The sequence below is a fragment of the Haliotis cracherodii genome, unplaced genomic scaffold (genome assembly GCF_022045235.1).
Source record: "Haliotis cracherodii isolate W230 unplaced genomic scaffold, xgHalCrac1.p SCAF_5, whole genome shotgun sequence".
NCBI lineage: Eukaryota > Metazoa > Mollusca > Gastropoda > Lepetellida > Haliotidae > Haliotis > Haliotis cracherodii.
This window is the reverse complement of record NW_027266308.1, coordinates 43,724,915-43,752,667: the sequence shown is the minus strand read 5'-3', so window position 1 is coordinate 43,752,667 and position 27,753 is coordinate 43,724,915. Positions and strand designations below refer to the sequence as shown.

The following is a 27,753-nucleotide window of genomic DNA, read 5'->3' as shown; positions in this document are numbered from 1 at the left end:
CATTTATTGAGAAATACATTTAAGGTAAGAATCAATACTTTTTACTTTGTGTGCGATTGTGATCGATACTTGTATCGAGAAGTAAAAAATCGTGATGCACCGATGCATCGGTGTATCGTCCCACTACAAGTTTTAATGTTGAACCTGGATGATTGTTTCTCACCATACCCCAACATCATTGATTGCTTCTCCTGCTATTAATGATTGAAAGTATGAAGCTACTTTGTGTTGATGTGTATTTGAGACATGGTACATCTCTGCTTGCAGGTGCCCATGCTGGTGCCAGGGCTGAACTACTCCTACGACACATTCATAGACTGTCAGAGTGACAAGGGAGTCTCTGACAACGTCAAGGTGAGGAGTTTACCATAGTGTGGGGGTACGGGTGGGCTGTCCAAGTTGCTTTGTTCATTTTCATAGTTTTGAAACATATTGTCAATCACTTCATGATTTGTTTGATTTGAACATACCCTTGCAGATCCTAGAACATTTTTTTTTATCTATCCCCAATCTAGCTTCCCGCCCTCACAGCCATTCAATTTTCAGCTCCACCATCTCATTCTCATCCCAGTCCCATTCTCACCCCATCTCATTTTCAATCACATAGTTTCCTATTATCTGCCTCTTCTCAACCCTAGTATCCTATCCCAACCCCTCTCACCCCATCCTATCCTCATGCCATGCCGTGCTTTTGTCATCCCATCCTAGCATCGCCCCGTCCCGTCCTTTGTTCACCCCATTGTTTGTTCATCCCATCCCATGCTATCCCATGTTCATCCCTATCCCATCCCATGTTCATCCGATCCCATCCTATGTTCTTCCCATCCCATTCTATGTTCATCCCTATCCTATCCCATCCCATGTTCATTCCATCCCATGTTCATCTGATCCCATCCTATGTTCATCCCTATCCCATCCCATGTTCATCCCATCCTATGTTCATCCCTATCCCATCCCATGCTATCCCATGTTCATCCCTATCCCATCCAATGTTCATCCGATCCATCCTATGTTCACCCCTTTCCCATCCCATGTTCATCCCTATCCCATCCCATGTTCATCCCATCCCATGTTCATCCCCATCCCATCCCATGTTCATCCCATCCTATGTTCATCCCCATCCCAACCTATGTTCATCCAATCCTATGTTCATCCCATCCTATGTTCATCCCCATCCCAACCTATGTTCATCCCAACCTATGTTCATCCCATCCTATGTTCATCTCCATCCTATGTGCATCTCCATCCCATGTTCATCCCTATCCCATCCTATGTTCATCCCTATCCCATCCCATGTTCGTCCCTATCCCATCCTATGTTCATCCCAATCCCAACTTATGTTCATCCCATCCTATGTTTATCCCCATCCCAACCTATGTTCATCCCAACTTTTGTTCATCCCATCCTATGTTCATATCCATCCTATGTTCATCTCCATCCCATCCTATGTTCATCCCTATCCCATCCCATGTTCATCCGATCCCATCCTATGTTCATCCCTATCCCATCCCATGTTCATCCCATCCTATGTTCATCCCTCTCCCATCCCATGTTCATCCAATCCCATCCTATGTTCATCCCATCCCATGTTCATCTGATCCCATCCCATGTTCATCCCTATCCTATCCCATGTTCATCCCTACCCCATCCCATGTTCATCCCTATCCCATCCCATGTTCATCCGATCCCATCCTATGTTCATCTCCATCCCAACCTATGTTCATCCCATCCTATCTTCATCTCCATCCCATCCCATGTTCATCCGATCCCATCCAATGTTCATCTCCATCCCATCCTATGTTCATCCCATCCTATCCTTTTCTCATCCCATCCAAACTCATGTTCATCCCATCCTATGTTCATCCCATCCCAACCTATGTTCATCCCATCCTATGTTCATCTCCATCCCATCCTATGTTCATCCCATCCTATCCCTTTCTCATCCCATCCAAACTCATGTTCATCCCATCCTATGTTCATCCCATCCCATCCTATGTTCATCTCCATCCCATCCTATGTTCATCCCATCCCATCCCCATTCCATCCCATCCTCAATGACATGACTTTCTCAACCTTTTCACATCCCATCCCATATCATCCTCAAACTATTCATATCCCATTCACACCCGATCCCATCCCATATCATCCTCAACCTATTCACATCCCATCCTCACCCCATCCCATATCATCCTCAACCTATTCACATTCCATCCTCACCCCATCCCATATCACCCTCAACCTATTCACATCCCATCCTTATCCCATCCCATATCATCCTCAACCTATTCACATCCCATACTCACCCCATCCCATATCACCCTCAACCTATTCACATCCCATCCTCACACCATCCTATCCCATATCATCCTCAACCTATTCACATCCCATACTCACCCCATCCCATATCACCCTCAACCTATTCACATCCCATCCTCACACCATCCTATCCCATATCATCCTCAACCTATTCACATCACATCCTCACCCCGACATGGGTACAATGTGTGAAGCCCATTTCTGGTGTTCCCTGCTGTGATGTTGCTGGAATATTGCTAAAGGGGGCGTAAAACCAAATACACTCACTCACCCATCCTCACCCCAAACCATCCCATCCTCAACCTATGCACATCCCATCCTCATCCCATCCCATCTCATATCATCCTCAACCTGTTCACATCCCATCCCATATCATCCTCAACCTATTCTCATCCCATCCAATCCTATCCTCATCTTCATTCCATCCCATGTCATAACCTCAGCTCAATCAAACAGCTCTTTTCTATCAATTTTGTTTAAATTGTTTAAATATTCTACAAGGGCAGATTAAGACATGTCAGTAATATAAATTTGTTGTAGCAGTATAGAGGTGTACACATGGTTGTATGTGTCCCTCGTTAGGGATGCATACAATCACATGTACACCTCGTGATACTGTTAAAACTTATAACATATATGTTGTACACAAATGCAGATTGTTCGACCACTGAATGTGCCTGAATGGCTCAGAGACTGGACGCTATTTATTACACAAATATTTACATGTATATCAAGTAATGCATTTGATTGGAGAGACATGTAGCAAGATAAATATCAATGGCCTACAACACTGACACACGGTGAAGTAAATGAAAAACTGTTAAAAGTTGTCTTTAGACCCATTTCTTCCAGGATTGCTTCAGGCCTCCATGTACAAATGATAAACCCTTGTTCCCAGTACAATTATAATGTCCAGAATCTGAGAGTTGCCTTTGTTTTTTTGTCCTACAGGTATATGTGCTGAAACAAGGTCGGAGTGTCCCCCTCATCACCGGCGTCATCAGCATGCCTGTCAGTGAGGCTGTCGTCGTCACATGAGCGGCAGGATACAGCAACGTTGTCTCAGCTCTCTGTCATCCAACCTGATTCAATCAGGAACAAAGTACTGCTCCGTCACACTGGTGCGGTGCCAATAAAGTCTGTATGAAGGAAGTAAGGATAAGTTGTTGAGTATGTTAAGGAGCCAACCAATTTTTCAGAAATATTTTCATATTTGTATCTCTGTCACACTTAATGAACCAAAATGTAAGGATCCAATGCAAGAAATATCATGTTTATTTTGGAAGTATCTACATATGTTTGGCATCATTGTAATAAAACTTATGTCTAAGGTACCACTGATACTTGGTGATATGTTAGTTTAAAAATATGCCCCTATGCAATCAATTTATAAATATGCCCTTCTGAAATTAATCTAAAAATATGCCCTTCTGTAATTAATTTAAAAAAATGCCATTCTGCAATCAATTTAAAAGTATGCCCTTCTGTAATCCTATTTAAAAATATGCCCTTCTGTAATGAATTTAAAAATATGCCCTTCTGTAATTAATATAAAGATATGCCCTTCTGTAATTAATATAAAGATATGCCCTTCTGTAATTAAATTAAAATATGCCTTTGTCCTTCTGTAATCTATTTAAAAATATGCCCTTCTGCAATGAATTTAAAAATATGCCCTTCTGTAATCAGTTTTGGTTCCAAAATGAATATGTCACTGAGTTAACAAACACAAATGTGTTTCATCATAACTAAATACAGGATTATTTAACATTGCCATATTACATGGAAATATGCATTAATAGGTGTTTAATTATTGTCCAGGTGTATATGTGATCGGGTATGTAGTCCATCCATTCTGCTAACCCTCCATTGTCAGTACCTAATGACACATCCTGTCAGAGGTGTCACATTGTCATACATCCATATTGATTCAGTTCCAAGGTTTGTGTGTATGGCCGATGTTAGTGGTGTTGAGACTACATGTGTGTGAATACTAAAACTAATCATGTCTGTTATGATCATATTTGATTTACTGTGCATGTACGTGTTGTACACACGCCAGATCTGTGTCACTTCGGTTGGCCATTTTGCAAATATATGAGGCTTTAAAAGACCTCAGGTTTGGTTGCTGAAATAGAAATATGAATTATATATTGTAAAACAATTCTTTGGAACATTTTAAGTGATCTCATAAAGAGATTGTTGGTTTGGTGAAATTAAAGCATGAATGGGTTAGTATGTATTTTGACCTCCTGAGCGTTTCATTCTTTAATTAGTTGACTGAGAGTTAAAGAGACTTTTCAAATATTTGAGTCAGTGGATACTTGTACAAAGTCTATATACTTCAAACAACTCCCACGGTCATTCAAATACAACCAGAAAGCCTTGGAGTTCAAAGTCATCAATGAAAGGTGTTCTGATGTATTAACATTTCAAAGTAGAAATATTGTTCCCTCACGCTTTCTCTTTGCCTTCATGTGATGAATAACTAAATTTAATGTATTTTGTTCTGTGCATGTCTTCTGTGTTTTATTATTGTTCCTGGGGCGGTCGGGTAGCCTAGTGGTTAAAGCGTTCCCTCGTCACGCCGAAGACCCGGTTCGATTCCCGACATGGGTACAATGTGTGAAGCCCATTTCTGGTGTCCCCCGCTGGGATATTGCTGGAATATTGCTAAAAGCAGCGTAAAACCATACTCACTCACTCACTTATTATTGTTCCTAGTCACTGAATGTTCTTTGTCCACTGCATCACGGCATGGCTCACATTGTATGTGAAAGACCAGGGCTGACAGGTGTCTCTTAGTTGCCAGGATATTAAACATAAATGCCGGAGAATAACCACTCTCGGTTTTCTGCCGAACCAGATTCCATTGGGCATAAAAGGGAAAGTAGCATTGTTATATGAATGGATCACTGAAAATCAGTGATGACACCAGGTGTTCGAAAGAAGAGTAAACATGTCAAATTCACCCTGATTATAAATCTTGGATGGGGCAATAGATGTCTATGCTATGCATTTCGTGTGTGAATAATACTTTAATGAGCCGTCACATTGTACTTTCATAGCATAGATTAGACCTCCAGATTACCTGCATATTTGGGTAAAATATGAAAAATATGTCAATATGATTCAATTAGTTTTGGCTTGCATAAATATCCACACACAAAACAAGACATCGTAGTATACCAACACAGAGTATAATTTCCCTCTGTAGCTTGTGTACCTGTGTGTCCTTACACATCTTTATTTACAGGTCCAATGCAGGCATCACCTTTCATAAACTCTACTGCAGTGAATAATGCACACTACATATCGCTTATTGTAACTGAGACTTGTATCACTGTGAGGAGCTTATGCAACAGGTGACACACTTAGGGCAGAATATAAACAGAAGAAAATTGGAAGTTACCTGATACAGGATCTCAAGCAGAATTATTATAAAAATGTCTCTTCACTGGTTAAAAAATACCCAATAGACTGGAACCAAGGGATTAAAGATATACTGAATACTCAAAGGAAACTATCAAATACCCAATGTGAATGATAACAATGTGAGTAAATTCTCAATGTAACATTTATCTGGATCCATGATAGATATTTACGATGTATTAAACCTGAATATGTCTATGTTCCTTTTCTTTTGAAATTAAATTTGCCAATATGTACGGTATGTCGAATATAGTTTATGAATTATGAAGGATGTGTTTGAATAACTGTGTATGTGAACTGACTGTGATACCTCCAGCATATTTGTTATTGTGAAATCCTTCACACTTCACTGTACATAGAAATTTATGTAATAAATGGAAAATAAGAAATACACCCCTCAATTTATGTTTGTCTTAAAGTGTTCATTAGTCAATCATGGGCTATATCCAAGATCATGTGACACTGAAGTGTGCAGTCATTATTCAATCATGTGACACTGCAGTGTGCAGTCATTCAATCATGTGACACGGCAGTGTGCTATGTCCTTGGATCATGTAACACTGCATTTTGCGGTCATTATTCAATCATGTGACACTGCATTGTGCGGTCATTATTCAATCATGTGACACTGCAGTGGGCTGTCATTAGTCAATCATGTGACAATGCAATGTGCTGTTATTCAATCATGTGACACTGCATTGTGCGGTCATTAGTCAATCATGTGACAATGCATTGTGCTGTTATTCAATCACGTGACACTGCATTGTGCGGTTATTCAATCATGTGACTGCAGTGTGCTGTCATTAGTCAATCATGTGACACTGCATTGTGCGGTTATTCAATCATGTGACACTGCAGTGTGCTGTCATTAGTCAATCATGTGACAATGCATTGTGCTGTTATTCAATCATGTGACACTGCAGTGTGCTGTCATTAGTCAATCATGTGACAATGCATTGTGCTGTTATTCAATCATGTGACACTGCATTGTGCGGTCATTCTGTCATGTGATTGCAGTGTGCTGTCATTAGTCAATCATGTGACACTGCAGTGTGATGTCTTTATTCAATCATGTGACACTGCAGTGTGCTGTCATTCAATCACGTGACACTGCAGTGTGCTGTCATTCAATCACGTGACACTGCAGTGTGCTGTCATTCAATCACGTGACACTGTAGTTTGCTGTCATTATTCAATCATGTGACACTGCAGTTTGCTGTCATTATTCAATCTTGTGACACTGCAGTGTGCTGTCATTATTCAATCATGTGACACTGCATTGTGCGGTCATTCTGTCATGTGACTGCAGTGTGCTGTCATTAGTCAATCACGTGACACTGCAGTGTGCTGTCATTATTCAATCACGTGACACTGCAGTGTGCTGTCATTCTATCACGTGACACTTCAGTGTGCTGTCATTCAATCACGTGACACTGTAGTTTGCTGTCATTATTCAATCATGTGACACTGCAGTTTGCTGTCATTATTCAATTTTGTGACACTGCAGTGTGCTGTCTTTATTCAGTCATGTGACACTGCAGTGTGCTGTCTTTATTCACTCATGTCACAGGTTTAGGAAGACCTAAAGTAACACGTGACCTTAACGCGTCACAATGGCGGTTTCTTTCTGCCAACGTCAGCAGCATAACATCTCGATTAATGCTATTTAATAAAACAAACAAACAATGGAGTAAACACTGCACACACAAAGCCTACATCCAAGGACAGCCTGTTCTGATAGTGTTTCTGTATTTTTTGCCTCGTGGTCTAGTGGATAGAGTGTCTGTCCGAAGATTGGGGATCGATCCCCACCTGCACTCAAGCCTTATGTTTGATTGTTTGTTGTTTAACGCCGCACTCAGCAATATTCCAGCTGTATATAATTGAGTCTGGACGAGACAATCAAGTGGTTGACATCTATGCAGTTGGGATATGATGACATGGATCAACCAAGTCAGCGAACCTGACCACCCGGCATCTTATCATAAACGACCGGTAAAGATCCGGGGTAGAATATATCTTCAGCAACCCATGCTTGCCATAAAAGGCGACAAACATTGTTGTACAGTAGTCCCTACATGCATTGAGCTTATATAATAACCATCTCACATTCAGATTGAGTTGGGTATCTGGTATCACTACCTGCCTAGCAGTTCGTGGTAGAATAAGAAAGTTTGCAGTTATTTGTACTTTTAGTTGAACCCTTGGACATTCCTGGCCTGGATGAGTCCCCGTAACCCCAGGATGATTGGGAACGCCACTGTGGTCTAGTGGTAGAGCATCCGCCCGGAGAGCGGAAGGTCCGGGGTTCGATCCCCAGCCGCGTCATACCAAAAGACGTTAAAAGATGGTACTTGTTGTTACCTTGTCTGGCAGTCCAACAAGGACTGGTCGGCTCGGAGTCAGTATACTGTGTCTGAGTGGGGTATTCATGTAAAACTGCGGCATAGTTTCTCAGTGTGCTAGCACTATAAATCGGTATCTGTCCGGACTAGTACAAGCAGCCACACACACACACACACACACACACACACACACACGTGCATGCATGTGGCTATATAAGTGCAATAATCTTGGCCGCAACGTTAAACCCCATTTCACCTCACCTCACCAGGATGATTGGGTGGTAAAACCAAGTGACCTGCTCCACTGTTGTGTGACTTTGGTTATGCTATCAACCACTGTATTATTAGGCTTGGTCGTCATAATATACTGATGGTAAGAGTTATGAAATGGCCAAATTTGACCTTGTCAGCAGAATTCAGTAAAATGACAAGTTGACTTCAATTCATGAGGTATTCGGCTGACCACGTCACTACATGAAAACCACGTGTTGATCAGATATGCAAACAACACCAGAACTGTTTTTCTTGATTGGATGTATATGATTTGTTAGGTGATAAAAATGGTTTGCAATCCGTCAAATGAAGCTAGCAAATGATGAACTGTTGGCCTGAGCCAAACTGGGATGTCCTTGCAGCAGATAGCTGGCCATATGAATGCCTCTCCACAGTGCAGTTGACTGCTTTTAAGAAACCCTCAGAAGAGCGAGGTGAAGGCCGTACCGGGTAAGGATAATGAAACATTACTGCCAATACAAAGGCAAGAACCTTTCCATTCCATCTTCCTCCAGGATGGCGACAGGCGGGAATGTACGTGTCACGTACGTTACAGACGGTCTTCTCCGTGTGCGATGCTTACCCAAAACAGAATATAAATCATCAACGCCAGAGAATAGCCAGTCTTGATTATCTGGCGAACCAGATTCCATTGGGCGTAAAAGGCAAAATAGTTGTGAAAATTATATGAATATATAACTGAAACACAGTGATGACACCCCGTGTTCGCGAAAAGGGGTAAGCGTGTAGCCCCTGCCACTCACACAATTTACATTAAAAGTAAGTGTAACTCAGTGATGACACCCGGGCCCACTTGCACAAAGCGATCTTAGCGCTACGACTATTGTAAGCCTATGTTAAAGTATGGGAGTTAGCGCTAAGATCGCTTTGTGCAAGTGGGCCCCGGTGTTCCCGAAAAGGGGTAAGCATGTAGCCCCTGCCACTCACACAATTTACATTAAAAGTAAGTGTAACTCAGTGATGACACCCGGTGTTCGCGAAAAGGGGTAAGCATGTAGCCCCTGCCACTCACACAATTTACATTAAAAGTAAGTGTAACTCAGTGACAACACCCCGTGTTCGCGAAAAGGGGTAAGCGTGTAGCCCCTGCCACTCACACAATTTACATTAAAAGTAAGTGTAACTCAGTGATGACACCCGGTGTTCCCGAAAAGGGGTAAGCATGTAGCCCCTGCCACTCACACAATTTACATTAAAAGTAAGTGTAACTCAGTGATGACACCCGGTGTTCGCGAAAAGGGGTAAGCGTGTAGCCCCTGCCACTCACACAATTCACATTAAAAGTAAGTGTAACTCAGTGATGACACCCGGTGTTGCGAAAAGGGGTAAGCATGTAGCCCCTGCCACTCACACAATTTACATTAAAAGTAAGTGTAACTCAGTGATGACACCCGGTGTTCGCAAGAAGGGGTAAGCGTGTACCCCCTGCCACTCGCACAATTTACATTAAAAGTAAGTGTAACTCAGTGATGACACCCGGTGTTCGCGAAAAGGGGTAAGCATGTCCTGCCCTACCGGAAGCACCCGCCACTCACACGTTTACAACTGAATCCTAAGGATAACCTTGCTGGTTTGGAGGTTCGGTCATAGTGGACATTCTTCACCCATGAGAAACTAGATTTCGATATCAAAGTTGTACGGGGATCGACAACCGCCGAAAACATATGGTTGAGGGAACTGTTACATTATTCCTACTTGGCAATCCCAACTTTGCATAATCTGTCAGGATTACAATTCCTATCCACGTCGTGCCCGGATTGTTCAAGACAAGGACAATCACATTGAGTCACAGGCTTTAATCCAATTGGACGTGTGGGATGCTATAGGCAGGCTTATTTCCAGACGAAACCAGCCTTTGGCAGACATCATGGAACTCGGCGGACTGCTGTGGACGAATGGAAAACCTTCCAGTGGATGTCTTAAGTACGGTTGTAGGGTCCGTGAATAACGTTGACAGGAGGTGTTTTAGAGTCATAGCGATATTATGATGACCAAGCAGTAACGGATTACGTAATTACTCTTCCTTACGTAATTTCTATTTCTTCTCAAAGGTCATTTTTTAAATAACTTTAGAATACTGATGAGAACGTCCTCTGGGTTCTGTTTCTTTTCTGAATCAGAATAAATGGTGTCCAACTCCTCCAGAATAACATTTTGCTCTCACATTGCCTGACATAGGACAATGCAAATCACGTAACATTTGCTGACCTCGTGTACAGGTTACAGTATGTCAGGAATAGGTGCTGTAAAATACTGTTTATTTCACCAGATTTATGATATGACAGATTAATTACAGTAATGTGAAATAAGCGGGTGTTATTTAACTTCTTTTGATTATTATATATAGAAGGTACACTGCGCCATAAAACAACATTCACTCACTCGCCACATGTAAATGTATAGACTTGAAAGTCCTGGATTATCTAACTTAAAGGACATACGAATTTGGGTTGAAATAACATAACGTTCGTTAGAATATTATGCTATTCAGTTTTGTATTTAAATAACTTAATATATATGCTACATAATAACCACAGTAAGGTACTTATTCTGGTTCTGCGACATTTAAAAACAGACACAGAACCAACGCTTCCCAGGTTATTATTAGTTTCTGTTAATGGAATTTCAAGCTCAAATTCGATATTTTAGACTTCAAAGATTAGTTAGAAATTAAAGCAGAAAAACAAAATGTCCTCATATTTCGTCTTTGAGGAGGAAACCGAAACATCAAAAATCAAAGTCAAAATAGACTTTTTTTTTCTTGTTGAAGTAGAAAGGATAATGTGGACGTCAAATGCGTTTCCCTTTATAGAAATACCCTGAAAGCGATGATTGTTTTTATGTCAGCGGCAGTTCTTGCTGTTTACCAGGAAGTGGGAAAGACGAACCTTCAAGCATGTAGATCATTTTAAATTGAAACAAACAGGTGCGTTATAACAGCTCCAGCTATTTATATATACCGTGACATTGTGGAGGCTCATGGCCGAACACATTTTAGGTGGTAGGACCGAACTATGCAATGGCTAAATTGTAATGTTGTAATGTTCCGTACAGAACTTGCCCAGGACCAGACTGTCGAAAATGTGAAAGGATTAGAAAAGATTAATAAAACAGTTGGCGGTACAGAATTAGCTATTGGTTTCGTCGACATTTCCTTCCTCCCTACTAGATTATAAACGTCAAATTAACAGAGTTTTAAGAATTGTGAATGTTAAAATAAACAGAGAATAGGATGGAGTTCATGCCAATGTTATTATGGCTAATGCGCATCTTCAGGCATAACGTGTTTGTGGGAACACAGGTATACCAGGTACAGAGATATATGTATAAGAACATTCAATAATAAGCAAACTGATTAGGTTTCGACATCGAACATGTTTTCATTCGTAACAACTCGTCCCTTTCCGAGACAAGCCGAATGGAGACAAGATGGATGGGTGACGAGTGACTTTTTATGCACATGAAGGGTATTGGTGACGTTAATTAATTTGTATCGTCACGGTGTGAGGTGTTCCACGAGCCACAGAACAACCTCCTTTTCCCACCCCACATGATATGACCACGTGATTCCTTCTCATTAGTTACATACACGTTGTCACACAGGATATACTGGTTAATGAAGACAATGCCAACTGTGTGGGTGAATACTAGTAATCCGACTTCTAATTAGACAGGTCTGCAGGAGATGAGATGATAGGCGAGCTTGGGTCACAGTTACGATAACTAATCCATAAAGCTGTAAACTAAATTAAAAAAGAAAATTAAGTAAATAAAGTAATCCAATTAAACTCACTATAAATCGATACTTTTTCTTTCTTTTTTATCTCCTTGTACCTTTAGTTTTGAAATTTGCAGGAGATGAATGAGTGAGTGAGTAAGTTGGTTTTAACGCCGCTTTTAACAGTGTTCCAGTTATATCACGGCGTGTCAGCTTAATGTGGGAGGAAAGCCCGAAATGATGCAGGTCTCAGACGTTTACCACTTCGATGAAACCCACGAGCACGGGTATCGTGCTGACAAACCTAGAAACATAATCGGGGCGAACCGAGATTCGAACCCACAATCATAGGTTTCTGGCGTGCCCAAGGGACGCAACTCTGCACAGCGAATTGCGGCGCCTCAGACGACTGGTCCACCCGTGCCCCCTGCAGGAGATGAGATGCTGGACAAGGATTCCACAACAGACTGAACCGACCCATCATCATCACATCATCATCCCAACATCACCAGATTCATCGTTGTCGTCATGACGCCGACGGTGTACGATGATACCCTGTCAACCAAGTCAGCGAATGGCGCCACCCGATCCATAAGTCGCCTCTCACGACCATCACAGGTTGCTGGGGACCCGGAACTCACACTAGGGACGGTATAGCGATATACGGACATGGCAACAAAACGATATGACGATACTTTCAAGTTATTATTACTTGCCCGTGAAGAGATCACCAGTTTAATAAACATACAGCTGTATTACACATTGAGTAATAACAAAACGCGTGCTTATGTACTCTCGGAACACGTTTCACGAACAAATATTGAAAGCTCTCAACATCCCTTGGCTTATTTATCGACATTGCGTGTGGAGATGATAGATCACTGAGAGGAGCTTATGCACACTCGATGACCCCAGCAACCTTGTTGCTAGGTTGACGTCACATGGCATTGTTTCGCCGTAGGATCTTGCAACAAAATTCCACAAATTACGTCATCGGGTATTGTGACGTGATTGTAAACTTTGAGGTGCAAGGCCCCGTTCCACAAGGCGATCGTACGGTAGCGCAACGACAGTCGTTGGTCTAAAGTAAAGTATATGAGTTGCGATAACCTTAACGCTACGATAATTTTGTGGAACGGACGCCTGAATTCTAAAGGTGGACCGTTGGATGGTATTAAATTCATACGTTTCAACTTTTGACGTATTTGAAGTATAACTGTGTTAACTCAGTTGGATTATGCCGTGGATCGTGTAGGTGTCAGCCTATTCACACTCAGCAGTATAATTCTAAAAACGTTATAAATGACCAGTAATAAATAAAATACTAAACTCGCTCCCGTGTAAAACCAATTTTATGAAACTCGTAAATAGTTGTGGTATCGGACTCGCTTTCGCTCGTCAGATACCAGAACTATTCACTCGTTTCATAAAACTGGTATTACACGGGAGCTCGTTTAGTATTCTATATTTATGTATCATCCAAAATTAGCTTCCACGGGAGATATTGCTACGGTGCTTTGGATACCGTTGCAATGTCATCGGTTACCATGACGTCACAAACAAATGAGATCACTAATATATAATCCCTCTGCTAATTACGCTGGTTAGCAGTACTTTTTGCAGTCAAGACACTGCTAATGGCTGTTTTCAAACTGAAAAAGTTGAACAATGATTTTGAATGATAAATAGAATCTCACCCTTGATATCAAATATATCAACACTCCCCGGCAAGATACAGAGTTTTGATTTTTTTATGGACTCGTGTTGATAAATTTGATATCAATACACTCGCATGTACTATCGTTTTGGCGTGAATAGCCCGTGCGTTGTAGACTACGATATACCGATGGCCCAACTCTGTAACCTTTGGTATACACGTGAGACCATGTTCCATGGGAGGATAACGATTTGCGATGGATTCTGAATTATGTGGGAATTATGTGGTCCAGTGGCAGAGCGTCCGCCCAGGGAACGGAAAGTCCGGGGTTCGATCCCCGGCCGCGTTATTCACAAAGACGTTAAAAGATGGTACTTGTTGTTACCCTGCCTGGCGCTTGACATTAAGGGTCGAAAAGAAGGAATGGTCAATTTAGAGTCAGTACACTGTGTCTGAGTTGGGTATTCATGTAAACTGCGGCATGGTATGCTATTGGGTTGGCCCTATAAAATCGGTATTATTTCGGACTAGTACAAGTAGCCACACACCCACTACACCTCACCTCACCTCTATCATGTGGCTTATTTCCTATGTATGGTAGAGGACCGCCTCCGTGGTCTAGTGGTAGAGCGTCCGCTCGGAGAGCGGAAGGTCCGGGGTTCGATCCCCGGCCGCGTCATACCAAAAGACGTTAAAAGATGGCACTTGTTGTTACCCTGTCTGGCGCTCGGCATTAAGGGGCTAAAACTAGGACTGGTCGGCTTGGAGTCAGTATACTGTGTCTGAGTGGGGTATTCATGTTAAACTGCGACATGGTATCTCAGTGAGCTAGCATTATAAATCGGCATCAGTCCGGACTAGTACAAGCAGCCACACACACACGTGCATGCACGTCGCTATATAAGTGCAATAATCTTGGACGCGACGTTAAACCCAATTTCACCTCACCTATGTATGGTAGATATTGTCCGCAGACTAGCAAATATGAAATAGGTTTGATTACTATCAATAACGCCATTCTAGGGGCGGTCGGGTAGCCTAGTGGTTAAAGCATTTGCTCGTCACGCCGAAGACCGGATTCGATTCATTCCCGACATGGGTAAAATGTGTGAAGCCCATTTCTGGTGTCCCTCGCCGTGATATTGCTGGAATATTGCTGAAAGCGGCGTAAAACCATACTCACTCACTCACGAATAACGCCATTCTAACCCTAAAATTAAAACTAAGGACAGTAAAGCGTGCCCAAGGGCTGTCGCTATGTAATGTGAAACAAGTATTTAATAAAAGGAATTTAATAAAGGTTTGTGTGTAAAGTTGTACTCTACAAGTCGCCTTACACTCATTGTTCCTGTCCGTCAGTGGCTTGTTTACTGCTCAGTGCCTGGCAGTGATGTCACTATACTCCGACCCGGTTTTGTCCTCACATGCCGAATCGCCAGGTTGAGAAACAACAAAATATTTTTAAGACAACGTATTCAAAAACATCGTCAACTGTCGTGGATCTGTGGAATCTAGATCCAAATCTTTTTTCGCCAAATTTGATCGATGAATTGGTTGGAGGACATCGGATGAAATGGTGTAGCAAATCACGCGATGATCCTCAACGTCGTGACGTCATATTAGTTGTGACGTCGTACTGTAACTGATGACGTCATGCAGCAACAGTCATGTAATGGAGAACACTATCCTAGATGTTCTACGGCTTCATCATTTTCACTTTTCTCCTTGTAGGTGAGTTTGAGTTTTTCTGGAGTAATGTTTATTTGAACGGGAAGTACAATATGTATCTAACACGATATAGAGATGTTTGAGTAATTATAGTATGACTCTATATCATCGCGGGCTCTACATTATCGCGGTATCGGCAAATCTCTAATCCACCCCCTGTCGACTGTTTCCTTTCGCAAATCTAAGCACGATATTTCATCGCTTGATCGGATACAGGTATGTCACGGCTACGACGGCTAAGTACACACTTAACTTTTTTATGATAGTTTCTGGAATGTTTCTGGTTGAAATACCCCAACCCCCATTCGAAAGTGATTAGAAAAGAAACAATCTGTTCAGACGAAGTCCCTTGACCCGGGCTAGAATAGGTCTTCAGCAACCCATGCTTGCCGTAAAAAGGTGTATATGCTTGTCGTAAAAGGCGACTAAGGTGGTCAGGCTCGCTGACTTGGTTGAAGCATGTCATCGATCCAAATTGCGTGGATCGATGCTCATGATATTAATCACTGGATTGTCTGGTCCAGACTCGATTATTTACAGACCGTCGTCATATAGCTGGAATATTGCTGAGTGCGGCGTTAAACAACAAACCAACCAACCCTTGACCCAGCCAAGGTCGTATGCATACTGAATATGCATAATCCAAAACAGGGTCTGTTGTAAACCACATAATCCACACGTATCACATCACATTAAGTTACACCGCGATAATATAGAGTTGTCCGCCCCTGAGTCGCTTATGACAGGTACTTTGTTTACCGAACTCGGTAAAGAAAATCAGCATCGATCAATCCTAACTGATGTGTCATAAAAGTTGGAGAGAGAGAGAGAGAGAGAGAGAGAGAGAGAGAGAGAGAGAGAGAGAGAGAGAGAGAGAGAGAGAGAGTCTGGCGACGCCGTGGGGAATGTTATTCGGATGGGGTGGTCCGAGCATCATGCTGTGGGGTTGAATTGGTCTTGTACAGAGGGTCAGTCCTGTGATCTTCCAGGACATCGGTCCAGGGAGAGGCAATGGTGTCACAGCAGCTCGGTACATTGATCAAGTCTTGAGACCACACGCCATACCTCATTTGGCACGTCGCCGCAACCACGAGTTCCAGCATGCGAACGCCCGTGCCCACAGTGTGAGAGCAACAAGAGACTTCCTCAAGCAAAATGGCATCAGAACCATGCAGTGGCTTGATCTCAGTCTCGATTTAAACCCCACTGAGCTTCTGTGGGACGAGATTCAAAGTGGGCTGAATGACGTCCGACCAAGGCCGTGAACTGCAGCTGAACTGCGTCAGGCGTTCCTCAGAGTATGGGCTCAAGTGCCTATGGCCTTCATCAACCGCCTCATTCATTCCATGTATCAACGTTGCACGGCAGTCATCAATTCACCTGGCGGACACACGAGATACTTACTTGTGATGCCATTTTCTCAGAGACTAGTGTTGTTGTTTCACTTTAAGAACTTTTGACACTTCAATTTTAACCTTGATGATCAGTTTTGGCAAGTTTCATGTTTTTAATATGTCTCAAAGTATGTTTACAGTGTTTGGACAAGGGTTTATCATATACTAAACAGCATTGAAAACGCACCAGCATAAAAATGGATGTCTTTTTATCAGGGCTTAAGTCATATGAAAATGTATAAGTGAATGAGTAATATACGACTTTCTGGACGAAGCATGAAGAAGAACAGCTCGTCAAAACACATTCCTAATTTATTTGTGAGCGAAATCGCCAAAAAGCAACAATTTGCTTTCACATCATGGAAAACGTGTTTTGTTTCACGGGAAGCATGCAGAATAGGGCTATAAAAGACAGACTTTTAAAAGCCATATCACTTGTTGCTGCAGACGTAAAGGGTACTGACGCAAGAAATGCCAAGATTAACAGCAGAGGAACGTGAACGTGCCTTGGGCATGCTTCAAGTTGGTACGTCAAGTAGAGTCGTTGCACAACGGTTTCAATGCCATCATTCAACAGTCCTCAGGCTACTGAGCAGATACCAGCAGACAAGAACCACCAGAGATCGACCACGTCCGGGTCAACGTCGTGTAACCACACCACGTCAGGATCGCCATATTGTTCGTCGGCATCTTCGTGATCGTACACTTCCTGCTACCAGCAGGACTGCAGCAACCGTACAAGGCCGACGGAATTGATCAGTGCTGACACCCTACGTCGACGTCTCCGCTCAGCAGGGCTACGTGCTCGACGTCCATATGTCGATACTCACTGATCGACATCGAAATGAACGTCTGCGTTGGGCCAAAATGCATCGTCTTTGGAGATTGCGGCAGTGGCATGGTGTGCTGTTCTCTGATGAGTCCCGCTTTCATTTACGGAATGCTGACGGTCGACTGCGAGTGTGGCGTCGACGTGGAGAACGTTACCACAATGACTGCGTTGTACAGACAGATCGATGGGGCGTGGCACTCATGGTGTGGGGCGGCATCAGTCATAACCATCGAACAGAGCTCCATGTTTGTCGTGGAAGAGTTAATGCCCTTTACTACAGTAATAACATATTTTCAAATCACGCCATCCCATTCTTTCACCAGCACCATATGCACACCTTCCAGCAAGATAATGCAAGAGCGCACACAGCACGTGTTTCAACACAGTACCTAGCGAACAATAATGTGCCTCTGCTTCCATGGCCAGCCCTGTCACCCGATCTATCGCCAGTTGAACATCTATGGGATTACCTGGGTCAACGCCTCTCACGTCATCCGCAAGTACAGAACCTGAGAGAACTTGAAGATACACTACGTCAATAGTGGAATGCCCCAGAACACTATTCGCAGACTTATTCGATCAATGAGAAGACGTTGCATGGCCTGTGTTGCTGTCAATGGCGGACATACCAGATACTGACTTTTCATTTCAACCCTGTGTGTCTTCCTTACACTGATGACGTAAATGTAATTACTGTGTGGTATTCCGGTTTCCTTTGTCGTCTTTCTTAATATTCCGTCTATGTCTGTTCTAATCAAAATCGGTCATTGCTCAAGTTGTTTTTGTAATATTTCAAGATTTATTGCTGGTGCGTTTTCAATGCTGTTCAGTATATATCTATCCATGTGTCGTTTCTTTTGCGGTTCAGTATATATAGTCAGGCTACGTATGAGCTTTTATCAAAACGATAGGTATACATGTACTACGCCGACACCTGTCTCTGATGTTAGCCATGTTTGTTTGATGCTACTATTAAAGACACACGCGACAGCATCACTATTTGGAAAATAATAGGGCGAAAAAACTCAAAATAAGCAGAAAAAATGTTGGGTTTTAAAATTACATATTATTCATCAAACACAACAAAACACTCTTCTTAACACAGTTTCTGTTCAATCAGCCTTCTACTAAAAATACATATTCCAATAACACAAATATATGGTGGAAGTTATCAAGGTTAGGTACCTATTGGCCTAAGGCGAATTGACATCATGTTTCACACCGCCTTTAAAATCATATACTCCTCCAGAGGGCAGGAGGAAGATGCTGCGTGAAAGGGGAGTGTAGTGAGTGTAGACCCAACCCCAGAATGCTTTCGGACGGACCTCGAAGCTGCTGCTATTGCTGCCTTGGCGGAGGCGTTTCTCGACGCTTTAGATTCGTGGTTGCTCCTTCCATTCCAGGCAGACGACAGGTAGCAGCTAGAGGATTAGTTGATGCTTACAAGACGGAGCCCCCAATTAAAGCCCATGCATAGCACATGATCCTTGAATGTGCATCGACTTCTGTACGGGTTCTACAACAGATCACAGGAGTGTTGTCCGTAATAGAATATTCGCATTCTTTGGAAGAGCGTGTTGACGCTTCCAGTAATTAACAGTTTTAGAGTGTCGTCTGCACTTTAAACATTAACACTTTATATGGTCAGATACTATTTTTTTATGTGGTTAGACATTGTGATACATGTAAACCCTGGGAAAAATGAAGCGATGATGCATTCTGACGTGTGCCTAATCCATATGATTCTTGGCGTCTACCCATTGAAGCACCCGAACCAAATACCCCTTACCACTAACTTCAAGGTTAGAATATTTTTATAGGTGAAATATTTCTGAGTGCAGGGTTAAACACAAAAAAAATAAAAAAATACTGACAATTTTTATATGATAACTCTTATTTCAACCGCGGGGTATTTTACGGTAGCTTCTTTATATCAATCTCCACTCACGAAAGCGCCTTCCAGAACGCAACACAAAAAGTCATATGAAACAATAGCATGTGAAATTTTTATTTATTTAAGATAAGTGACCAGGGTGCCGTTGTACAAAGCGATCTCAACGCTAAGGTGATCGTAACTCCCATACCTTAACATAGACTTACGACAGTCGTAGCGCTAAGGTTGTTTTGTACAACGACACCCTGAACGGTGTACATAGAACCGCAAACAACAATCTGTCATGTCGTATTTTCAGAACAGGTTTAAAGTTAGAATACTTACATCCCAACACTGATTGTGTGTCAACGCGTCTCCATCGCGCGCGCACACAAGCGCACGTACGCACACCTCTCCTTCCCAGATCTTTACTCTTATTCCGGTTTGGTTGCAGTTGCAACGCGTGTCGAGACGTCGACGTTGAGGTCGCCGGAACTAGCCACGTCTGGAGACCAGCGACAACTGCGTCATGAAGCGAGAGGCATCAGGAAGCGGTTCGACTATGAAGACAATTACGACTGGGAAACTGACAAGAAAAGTTTGGACTATGAGGTGAAATTCAAAAGACGCAGAACATCTCGTGTTGTCTTGTAAATGTTTTGAAAATATATGTTCCTTTCAATGAGTTAGTGACTGAGTAGGGTTTAACGCCCATTTTAACATTATACCGGCTATATCACGGCATGTTAGCTTATGTGAGAGGAAAGTGTCAGACGTTTACCACTATGATGAATCCACTGATATGGTGCTGGCAAACCTCAAAACATTATCGGGATTCGAACCCATAATCATATCCTTTCAATGAAGCGACCTTATCAATACGACGTGGTAAACACAAAACTTCAAAGTCCCTTTCCCGGTCCGTAAATACAATGAAGCGGGCACATACGTATTATGTGATGAGATCTAAGTTTTTAAAATTTGAATAATATCTTTGTCTATTTATTCTAAATACAGACAATTTTTTACAACTTAGCCTGGGCCCTAATCCGGAGAACGTTCGTAGTCTATGTCAAACTATAGAGGGTGCCAGCACCTCTTTGTTTTGGAACGCTGGATGCTGAGCCCTGTCGAGTGGTATACCGGATGCCGCAGTCCTGTACGCTGGATGCTGAGCCCTGTCGCGGGGTATACCGGATGCCGCAGTCCTGTACGCTGGATGCTGAGCCCTGTCGCGGGGTATACCGGATGCCGCAGTCCTGTACGCTGGATGCTGAGCCCTGTCGCGGGGTATACCGGATGCCGCAGTCCTGAACGCTGGATGCTGAGCCCTGTCGCGGGTTATACCGGATGCCGCAGTCCTGAACGCTGGATGCTGAGCCCTGTCGCGGGGTATACCGGATGCCGCAGTCCTGTACGCTGGATGCTGAGCCCATTTCAGGTGTCCCCCGCAGTGATATTGCTGGAATATTGCTAAAAGCGGCGTAAAACCATACTAACTCACTAATGACATGCATTCAACTGCTGCAAAGTTTTGACTCATTCTACGCTGTCAGTCCAATCTCAACCCAATCTTAATACGTTTCATTTTTATGACGCAGGCGATGACAATAAAATGTTGTCCTAATGACAGTTTGTTTTTTCTTTGGTTAAAGCCGGCATAAGGACGTCATACGTCACTGATGAACTGCAATACTTTTCGAAAATATTCATGAATGCCAAGTAATAGCTGGCGGAAATGTTCCAGTTTGGAACGATTAAAGCCATCAATTCTTGAATATCAATTATGCGTTAATGATAACCCCCTCAGCTCTGAGTCCGACAGAAAGGTTTCTAAATTCACTGACACTGCTGAACCAAGTGCAGCAATCGTATTTACGTACCTTCCGATCTACCAACCTTTCAGACCCTCCTAAACAGTCAGTTGTTAGTTGGTTTGTTGTTTAACGCCGCACTCAGCAATATTCCAGCTATATGACGGCGGTCTGTAAATAATCGAGTCTGGAAAAGACAATCCAGCGATGGACATCATGAACATCGATCCACGCAATTTGGATCGATGACATGCATCAACCAAGTCAGCGATCCTGACCACTCGATCCCGTTTATCGCCTCTTACGACAAGCATAGTCACCTTTTATATATTACAGCAGGCATGGGTTGCTGAAGACCTATTCTACCCTGGATCTTCACGGGTCCAAACCAGTCATGTCCAGCCATGGTGTCGCTGACCGTACACCCTAGTTTATGTTTGTTTGCTTGTTGTTGAACGCCCACTCAGCAATCGTCAAGCTATATGACGGCGTCCTGTAATTAGTAAATACATACATCTAGTCTGGACCAACCAGTGACTGAGGGGATGAATAATGTCGTACGCCGTCGGGACACACAATCAAGTCACCGTGTGACTAACAAATACTGACTGGTCGCCTCTGATTTGTAGGGGGTGTTTTTATCTGATCAGGAGGAAATAAATAAATAATATTCCTCCCTCATCGCGTTTTTTCGGTAAAAAAATCTCTCCTCCCTCATATTTTTTGCGAAAAATATTACCGAGCATTCTGGGGTAGGACGGGTACCTAGTATACCAAGTCTTGTTATGAGGTCCGGTTCGCTTCTTTATGTGGCTATATTCATGTTTTCTATTGTGTTATATACCATGTTAACTATCGTGTTCTATACTATGTTAACTAAAACGTCATGGGGTTAGGGAGAGGTGACGTCACGTTCAATAGAGACGTCATCTGGTTTGTTCTATGACGTTTCCATATTCGTAAAAGTGGGTCAGTGACATTCGTTTTGATTGCAGTAAATGTTTCAAACCCGATATTGTTGTTTTAGCTATAATAAGGGTAACGCTATTTTTCAGGGCATTATCATTTGCGGAAGCCCTCGGGTTTCTGTAAATGGTAATGCCCTGAAAAATAGCGTTACCCTTATAATATACTATGTTTACTATTGTGTTATATACCCCGATGTCACGGACCGCTGGTGTTTGCACATGGTTTTGACATGGTTTTGACACAGAGGTTCATCCATGGCACGACCCAGAATATGTAGAGGGCGACATGGATATTGATAAATATAAAATTCTTCGGAATAGGCCCGCATACAGCCTCAAACCTATCCAGGCCAACAAACCCGATCCCTTTCTGTCCCTTTTGACACTGATGTGATTGACAAGATTCAGGAAAGACATGGCAAATATGCGGACCTCGCTTTCGAAATGTCACGCTTGCATCCCAAGTACCAAAGTTGTCCGACTCCCCATTGTTTTTGGTGCCTTTGGTTTGGTACCTCACAATTTGTTGGCTGATATTGGATTTGCTACCTGGAATACAGCCCTTCTGACAATCTGGGTAACGCAGAAAGAAGGCTGCAGCGTTGGGGAGTCTTCACATTTCTTCGAAAAGTTCTGAGAGGGTTTGACTAGGCAGCGCTTCCTGGGAGAAGTCCCATTCTCTGGCTTCCTGGGAGAAGTCCCATTCTCTGTCTGGGCTGCATGTAGAAGGGTCAAGGGCCGTGAGCTGATGATGAGCCTAACCAGCCTGCCTGTGCCAGGATCCCCCAAACTCTCTTTGCTGCATTTATATTTTAATCTGTAAATAATAATAAATAATAATTAAAACTCCTTGTTTAACTTCATGTTCATATACCGGACGATTAACCATGTTGTAAAATATGATTTGGTTTTCATTTGTCTTGCGAGTTTAAGGAAGGAATACAGTAGTATGAAGTCACTGAGCTACACTACTCGAGTTTATGCAGTTTGTGTTTGTTACCTTACATTAATACACAGAAAAAATGAAAAACAATCCTAAATGTTTTGCTAATCTTGAACGTGGAATCGGCATTCTCACTGCAACCTACAGAACAATATGACGTGACGCCATGTACGACGTCTAAAGTAAGGGGGCGTCATTGCCTTTGCCAACAAACAATACTGGGCCACAAAAAGACATTATAGCATATGAGCAGTTTCTTTTGCAGCCAAGTACATGTTATCTCCATTCTGTTATAACATGAGCCAAATACCATCTTTTCATGTTATTTGATTAATTTTGTGGACTGAGGTTCAAACATATGACAATTTGAGATTTGAATATGAAGTTTTATATTATCGCAAGAATTAATGTTTTTTTCAATATATGTTGACGGTAAACACTCATGGTTTTGTTGCAGAAAGGGACCTCAGTTCAATGGTAGTTCTGGTTAAGACTCTTTTCTGAAACACTCAAGTGGGCCACACGGACCCAGTAGTCGAAGCACCGCAGTTCGCCGTGCAGAGTTGCGCCCCTTAGTTGTACCAGCATCCCATGATCATGGATTCGATCTCTTAGTGTCCTCTGATTATGATCCGTGGTTTGTCAGCACTTTACCCCGCGCTTCTTGGTTTTCCATTGGTAAACGTCTGTAGCCTGCATCAGTTCACCTTCAGATATTAGTCATATATAACCGAACTACTGCAGCGTGAGATCCAACTCACTCACTTACTCTGTTCCAGGTTGGGGACAAGGAGGAAACTCTGTTTCAGAAGATGGCACGGAACTGGAAGACCGTCCTGCTTCGCTTCATCTTCGTTTTCTCCTTCCTTATCATGGTCCTGTTCTGCTGCCGTTGCTGCTGCCGTCTCATCTGCCCCTTCATCTGCGATGCCTGCACCACCAACTGCGACCAATGTATGGAGTGGTTCGCCCTGTACGTCTGTGGCAAGGATCCGGGTAAGGCCATATCTCTGGGTATCAGGGTCATCTTGAAATTGTGATTATTCTACCTCTAAATGGGCATTCACTCAGCAACGAGTTCCCTATTGGGTTAGACCATAACTCAGGCAGTATTGTCTATAGTAACGGCTGAAGAGGGTGTACAGTATGTCCTTTCGTATCAGGGCCATCTTCAATATTGTGATAATTGTCATTCTGCCTCAAAAGGGACATTAACACGTCACAACTAGTTGTATACCATTTATTGTATGCAACACATCGCATCGTGTGAATCTGCAAGTCAGAATAACTTTTACTTGGTATATCGTGTTTTATGAAATTAGTTTTACCAACTGAAGTTGTTAGCAAATTGGCATTGACACAGCAACGAGTTGCACTCATGACTTACAAAATATTTATTCGGCCTGCCTCTGATCTTTCGGTATTTGTTCTCTCACAGGTTACACAAAACTATCCTATAAAAGTTGATTACGATCGTTCAGTCTCACGGTACATTAATCGGTGTGCGGTTAAAATTGGCTACATTTTAAGGCGTTTTGTTCAGCTAAGCATAATTTCTCTCGCACCAGTCCTATACCTTTTACAATGACTTTTACACCATTCAGTATAATTCAATTCTATATATCTATGTGAACTTGTTAAGTCAGAGGTAGGCCTAGTGCCACTCGCACAACGTTATGTTTTCAGATTCTATCAAAATGTGTGCCAGAAAGTTCAGTACTCAAACTCAGTAGCCACTATTACAGGGGATATATGAACCTATCACTCTTTTCCGAGTCACGGTCAGAGATCTCGCGAGACCTAAGTTGTATGCTTCGCGCTGCTGTGTTCACACAACTAATACCATACAACAATTTGAACCAACTAGAAGTACCGTGTGAATGCCCCTTTATGTACAACCGCCTGTGAAATTATGTTTAAGCATCTAGCAAATGCGTGATTGATTTTGCGTTCAAGTCACCAATAACAGTTAATTTAGAGTGAGTTTGTGTGGTGATGATACAATATATGGAAAACGCAATTAGTCAGGGCATTCTCATTGCAGAAGCCCGAGGTCTTTCATTAACTGCTAGACGAAGGAGGGCTGTTGAAAAGAACGAGGGCTTCTACAAATGATAATGCCCTGAAAAATAGCGTTACCCTTATTATAGCTAAAATGGATAGAATTTGTCTTCAGTGTAAAAAGTACTGCAAACAGCTTCAGTAGCAGAGCCATTAGTGATGTCATTTGATTGTGACGTCATGGTAACCAGTGATGTCACAATGGTCTGCAAAGCATTGTGATGTAATTTCATTGCAGCGATATCTACAGTGTACATATCGCTTGATCTCATCCAAGCGATATCTCCTGTGGGAGCCAGTTTTGGATGATAAACAACAATATCGGTTTTGAAACATTTACTGCAATCAAAACGAATTTCAATGACCCACCTTTACAAATATGGAAACGTCATAGAACAAACCGGATGACGTCACTATTGAACGTGACGTCACCTTTCCCTAACCCCATGACGTTTTAGTTAACATAGTATAGAACACGATAGTTAACATGGTATATAACACAATAGAAAACATGAATATAGCCACATAAAGAAGCGAACCGGACCTCATAACAAGACTTGGTATACTAGGTACCCGTTCTACAAACCAGATGACGTCACTATTGAACGTGACGTCACCTTTCCCTATCCCCATGACGTCACCTAACAACGGGCGTGATAATGGCCCGTCGTCAAGCAATATGAGGGGATTATCAAGTTACAGTGGCCCGCCCATTTCTGATAACATGCGGGCGGTTTAGTGATAATTCTATCCTTTTTAGCTATAATATAAGGGTAACGCTATTTTTAGGGGCATTATCATTTGCAGAAACCCCAGGTCTTCCATTAACTGCCCGACGAAGGAGGTTTTGAAACATTTACTGCAATCAACACGAATGTCACTGACCCACTTTTACAAATATGGAAACGTCATAGAAAAAAACAGATGACGTCACTATAATACGTGACGTCACTTTCTCTACCTTATGACGTCACCTAACAACGGGCTTGATACTGGCCCGTTGTCAAGCAATATGAGGGCATTATCAAATTATAGTGGCCCGCTCATTTCTGATAACGTGCGGGCGGTTTAATGATAATTCTATCCATTTTAGCTATAATTTGTGGTTAACTCATGATTATCTATCTTTTACAGCATTTAAGAAATTTAACAAATTCGCCAAAGCCTTTGGTATTGACATAGACTACGAGACATTCCAGAAGATAAAGGGGAACTACGGGTTTGAGGGAAACCTGATGGACTCCAGCGCTCAGCAGAAGGCCGCAGAGAACTTTAACTGATTAATTTACTGCGGACTAGTCGCATGTCATTTACTGTTGTCACAATGCTCTCCCATCCACTGCAGTAAGAGTGTGTAGTATTACCAGGATCTACCACCCTTAGTCACAGCGTGCAGTATTACCAGGATCTACTATCCACTGTACTGTCAGAATGTAGTATTACCATGATCTACCATCCACTATAGCCACAGCGTGCAGTATATTCAAACAACTGTAGTCACGGCGTGTAGTATCTACTATCAACTGTTGTGTCAGGGTGTATTATTACCAGGATCTACCATTCACTGTAGTCACAGCGTGTAGTATTACCAGGATCTACTATCAACTCTTGTGTCAGCGTGTAGTCTTACTAAGATCTACCATCCCCTGTAGTCACAGCGTGTAGTATTACCAGGATCTACCATCCACTGTAGTCACAACGTGTAGTATTACCAGGATCTACCATCCACTGTAGTCACAGCATGTAGTATTACCAGGATCTACCATCCACTGTAGTCACAACGTGTAGTATTACCAGGATCTACTATCAACTGTTGTGTCAGTGTGTAGTCTTACTAAGATCTACCATCCGCTGTAGTCACAGCGTGTAGTATTACCAGCATCTACCATCCACTGTAGTCACCACGTGTAGTATCTACTATCAACTCTTGTGTCAGCGTGTAGTATTACCAGGATCTAACATCCACTGTAGTCACCACGTGTAGTATCTACTATCAACTGTTGTGTCGGGGTGTAGTATTACCAAGATCTACCATCCACTGTAGTCACCACGTGTAGTATCTACTATCAACTGTTGTGTCAGCGTGTAGTATTACCAGGATCTAACATCCACTTTAGTCACCACGTGTAGTATCTACTATCAACTGTTGTGTCAGCGTGTAGTATTACCAGGATCTACCATCTACTGTAGTCACCACGTGTAGTATCTACTATCAACTGTTGTGTCAGCGTGTAGTATTACCAGGATCTACCATCCACTGTAGTCACCACGTGTAGTATCTACTATCAACTGTTGTGTCAGAGTGTAGTATTACCAGGATCTACCATCTACTGTAGTCACCACGTGTAGTATTACCAGGATCTACCATCTACTGTAGT

The 27,753-nt window shown here is 42.5% G+C and overlaps 2 protein-coding genes across 3 annotated transcripts in view; both read left to right on the top strand.

Moving 5' to 3' along the window:
• Window positions 1-6,135, top strand: part of LOC139443459 (BBSome complex member BBS1-like) — a 72,159-nt gene extending 66,024 nt beyond the window's left edge. For both annotated transcript variants that reach the window (XM_071224443.1, XM_071224442.1), the window contains 2 exons: window positions 268-354; window positions 3,268-6,135. In XM_071224443.1, the coding sequence (XP_071080544.1) occupies window positions 268-354; window positions 3,268-3,354 (174 nt within the window). In that variant the 3' untranslated portion in view covers window positions 3,355-6,135. The remainder of the gene's footprint in view (window positions 1-267; window positions 355-3,267) is intronic.
• Window positions 6,136-15,434: 9,299 nt separating this feature from the next.
• Window positions 15,435-26,655, top strand: LOC139443099 (uncharacterized). The gene is made up of 4 exons (XM_071224038.1): window positions 15,435-15,489; window positions 20,044-20,201; window positions 24,094-24,310; window positions 26,510-26,655. Exons 1-4 carry the CDS (start codon window positions 15,435-15,437, stop codon window positions 26,653-26,655), a joined length of 576 nt encoding a protein of 191 aa, XP_071080139.1.
• Window positions 26,656-27,753: the final 1,098 nt, after the last annotated feature.